Raw genomic sequence first — 4160 nt, forward strand, 5'->3', positions numbered from 1 at the left:
TTCGAGCTTGAAAGCTACTACAGTTAAAACCGCAAGTTTAAAACAATCCTAAATCATAAAAAACTACTTTGAGAGTAACGGAAAACTTTAGGAAATGTTAAATTTGTTAAGTCCAAAGCATAAATATTTTTCGTCAAAAGATTTGATATCGTCACGACTTCTTACCTCGTTAAGAAGGAATTTTGTTTGATAGTATTATAAGAACTATTAAATTTATACATAATCATAATTAATTTTTTTCAGCGTGTAAAACAAAATGAGTTGGAGTCCGGCTTTGCATTGGTTTTTTTCGGGGAAATCGACAGCCGGCCGGCTTGCTAGAATAAATCCCCCTTCTCCACCTTCTATTCGCCGTTTCCATCCTCGAATAGGCAGCCCAAAATTCTATTGCTTTTGCCACATTTAGACAGCCGAATCCGCCCCTGATACTTTAAACAACATAATGTCCATTTTGGCAAAAGCAGACAGACAAGTACGGTTAAGCTCCCCTAACAAGAACGTTACTGTAAGTTGCGATGAGACATTGTAATAATCCGAACACAAATTAGTATCTTCCCTATATCCGAAAGAATAAAAAGGCGAAAATTATGACACATTCAAACAAGAAGAATATTTCCAGATAACTTCTTTGTATTTTAGTTCAAAATAAAAACACATATAACTTTGCATATTAAACGCATAGAGTTTTATTATTAAAATTATGTAGCTTATAAACTAATTACCTAGCTTACATTTTTAAAATGAAAACTTTAATTTCCTAGCAGGCATTTTGAACATGGCTTGAGTGGTTCGAGTTAGAGAGGCTGGACTGTAAAACCAGAAATCTTCTAATGTGGCAGGCAGATGTTGTTGCTGCAGCTGCCGAGAAATCCGAGAGTCTTCTTCGCAAGGAGAGGGAAGCCGAAGTCAAAGCCAATCTGGGACCGGAGCCTTCTCCTGTGCGTGTGCTCTTTGTGCAATTGGCGGCAGATAAAGCGGGCTGTCCGAGGGTCCGAGAGTCGGGTGCCCTTTTTGGGAGCAGCTTTGAAGGACGCGTTCACGAGACGCTATGGCAAACAACTCAATTTTAATTAAACGTTGCGATCGGAGAAATAAATTAAGCATGCTGGCCATGTTGGCTGCGCAATATCTGGACAACCTTGGGTCGCGTCTCGGGCAGCATTGATAAGTGCATAGCCGTTGCGTGACTCGACCCAGAAGACCGGGCGGCTGGATAACAGGTTCCCACCTGGGCTGGCTTTATCAACCGGCACAAAGAGCCTGATTCTAGTATTGTGCTAACGCTTAATTATGTGCCACAACAAGTATTTTCATTCAGCCGAACCACAATCTTTGTACTTTAATGCATCGTCGTAGCGATTTTACCCGCTACTTGAGGAACGCTTGCAGGCGGTTCTGCTGCGATTTGCTGGCGTCTTTAAACGCGTTCGCTTTCAGCTGGGCGGCCAGTTGCAGCAGTGCGTTTTGCTTCTGGGTCTTGGACTGCGTTTTGGCAGCGGCGGGCGTCGGCTGGGCTGGCTTCTTCTTTTTATTTTTCGACTGCTGACTGGGGTTTTGGGAAGCTATTCCAACTGGTTGGGAATGTTTTTTCGACGGCGCTGGCGATTTGGCAAGATGTTGTTGCTGTTGGGCTGTTTTTTGCTGCTGCGGAATTTTCAAGCCTGCATTGATATCTTTATTCGGCGCCTGGGACTTATTCTTTTTGGTTTTCTTTTTGCTTTTGCTCGCTGCCGCAGGTTCTTTGGCTGGCATTGTTTCCTCCGTGGCTTTTAGTTTGGCGCGCTTTCGGCCCTTCTCCAACGGCAGCATTGTCTTGTGCCGGCAAAAGTCGCAGTCCACGGCCTGTAAAAAGGGATTTGGTTTTAGTAGGAGCAGCGATTGTAATAGCTTTAGTCAGCAATGAAATAGACTGTATTTTCTTTAAAAAGGTTATGCTTGGGTATATTCATTGTAATAAACGATCATATTGATAGTGGGACTCTTCAAACTTATGCGGTTCAGATATTAATTGGATTTTTATCATTAACAAATTAATATTTTATTTAATTCACATCTATATATACCTTATGTACTTAAAACTCAACCATTATTAGCAAAACTAACAAAAAAAGACTCTACAAAATGAACCTAATAGTGTTTAAAATATCGATTTGATTGTAAATATTTATTAATTGAAAACTCATGTTTAAGCTACTCAGATCGTTCCATATAGATTACTAGCTCTTGTTACTTACCATTTGGCTGGCCATGCGCTTCTTCAGCCACGTGGCCCGTTTCCTGGCCCCATAGCTCATCTCGCCCTTAATCTGTTTGGCCTTCACGGTTTCCAGCTGAGCGATGAGTCTCCGGTGATTGGCCCTCTGCCTCAGCTTTTGCGGCTGGAGCTGGAGTTGGTAGCGTCCGTCGGCCCACTGGTTGCCGCAGCGGGAGCACATGCGTGCAGTTCCAAAGCTATCCTCGGGCAACTGCACACTGTTTCGGGCCAGCTTTCGGCAGGTGGTTCTGTGTTGGTTCGGCATAAATAATATTGTAGTGGGTGTTTCAGGAATTTACAATGAAACTCACATGTAATAAGACTTGAGAATCCTTTCTGTGTGGGATTGGTCGGTCAGTTTGGAAGCGCATTTCCATAGCAAATCCGTCGTCTTTTGATCGGCCATGGCTGAAACATATGCAAAATCAAAATATGTTGAAATAAGGTTTATACAATTAGTTTTAAGGTTGACTTTTTCGGGATTTTGTTCATAACTTTTGGTACTTACTTAATAATAACTACATTTAGGATCTTAGCTATCGATTCCAGGTTGATTTGAAAAATTAATTTTTTCTTAAGGTGTTGCTTTACATTTTTTTGCGAGTACTAGACAAATATTAAATTTTTCAGCTATGAATGCCACTCGATTGGAAATTGTATAACGAATTCAACGAGGTATTACATTCAAACATTTAACCGTTTTTTAATAGGGTTTTGATCATATTACCGAAATAAAAGTTAATTTTTCCGGATCTCCGGATTTCAGCATTTTTCATAAGGGGTTACCAAAATGAAATGTTTGAGCTGTGAATGCCACTCGATTTGAAATTTTATAACGAATTCAAAGAGGTATGACATTCCAACATTTAACCATTTTTTCTAGGGTTTTGATCAAAAAACCGAAATAAAAGTGGATTTTTCCGGATCTCCGGATTTCAGCATTTTTCATTGCCATTTTTGGCGAAAAACCGACCAAAATTTAATTTTTGAGCTGTGAATGCCACTCGATTCGAAATTTTATAACAAATTTAACGATGTATTACAACCCATCATTTAACAGTTTTTTCCCAGTGTTTTGATCAAAAAACCGAAATAAAAGTGGATTTTTCCGGACTACCGGATTTCGGCAGTTTTTATGATGGCATATTACATTTTTCAACTGTGAATGCCAATTGAAGGCAATTTTATGACGAATTCAACGACCTATGACATTCTAACAGTTGGTAATTATTTTCCAAATAGTCATATGACTATCGTATATATGAGGGTAGTGCACCTTTCAAATTGCAGAAGGTGCTTCCGCTTTCGTTTTAAGTTAATCTGTATTAATCAAATACAATCGGTCAACATTTATTTATTTATTTTCTCTCAAATATATTTAAAACAATTGTTTCTTACTTAACGTAAGTTGCCAAATTTTATTTACACGGTTTACGTTTCCGACTTATAAAAAATGACAGATAGTCGTTTTTATTTATTTTAAGGCAATGTTGTAACATTTTTGACTGATTTGAGATATTTTTCAAGCCAAAATAGACAGCACTAGTAACGCAACGTGCTAGACTCAACAATAGAAAACTCGAAGATCGTCTGCTTTTTATTACATGCTCAACTTACCAGCTTACCCTTGCTAATTTTTAGGAATTAAAGATAACTTGTTTAATTTAAATACAAAACGGTGGGAAAAATAATTTGTTTTTTCACGCAATAATAATGTTGAAAGCAGCTGTTTCACCAAATTTAAGAAATGTTTGATGGTCGAACCGATAAGAAATATATCGACCTGCCAAAGCTGCCACCCCAAAAGAACACTACTAAGTGGCAGCCTTAGGTTTCTCACCACACCAATTTTCTTACCAAGCTTGGTATTTCGCCGTGGTCAGTTTATGGTCCTACGGCATTTGCG

The 4160-nt window shown here is 39.0% G+C and overlaps 1 protein-coding gene across 2 annotated transcripts; it reads right to left on the reverse strand.

Moving 5' to 3' along the window:
* Positions 1–725: 725 nt before the first annotated feature.
* Positions 726–4032, reverse strand: LOC108051945. 2 transcript variants are annotated; one of them, XM_017134258.2, is made up of 4 exons: positions 3872–4032; positions 2566–2662; positions 2235–2502; positions 726–1842 (listed from the first exon to the last, which is right to left on the reverse strand). In XM_017134258.2, exons 2-4 carry the CDS (start codon positions 2658–2660, stop codon positions 1369–1371), a joined length of 837 nt encoding a protein of 278 aa, XP_016989747.1. In that variant the 5' UTR covers positions 2661–2662; positions 3872–4032; the 3' UTR covers positions 726–1368. The 2 variants fall into 2 exon arrangements, with proteins under 2 accessions (XP_016989747.1, XP_016989748.1); XM_017134259.2 differs by lacking the exon at positions 3872–4032 and adding an exon at positions 2763–2855.
* Positions 4033–4160: the final 128 nt, after the last annotated feature.

This window comes from Drosophila rhopaloa, unplaced genomic scaffold (assembly GCF_018152115.1).
Source record: "Drosophila rhopaloa isolate 14029-0021.01 unplaced genomic scaffold, ASM1815211v1 contig_115, whole genome shotgun sequence".
NCBI lineage: Eukaryota > Metazoa > Arthropoda > Insecta > Diptera > Drosophilidae > Drosophila > Drosophila rhopaloa.

Coding starts and splice junctions, on each gene's coding strand:
- LOC108051945 (XM_017134258.2), bottom strand. CDS start 2,660: ATGGCCGATCAAAAGACGACGGATTTGCTATGGAAATGCGCTTCCAAA. Junction 2,503..2,565: donor ATTCTCAAGTCTTATTACAT/GTGAGTTTCATT, acceptor GAACCAACACAG/AACCACCTGCCGAAAGCTGG. Junction 1,843..2,234: donor AGCGCATGGCCAGCCAAATG/GTAAGTAACAAG, acceptor CCCTTTTTACAG/GCCGTGGACTGCGACTTTTG.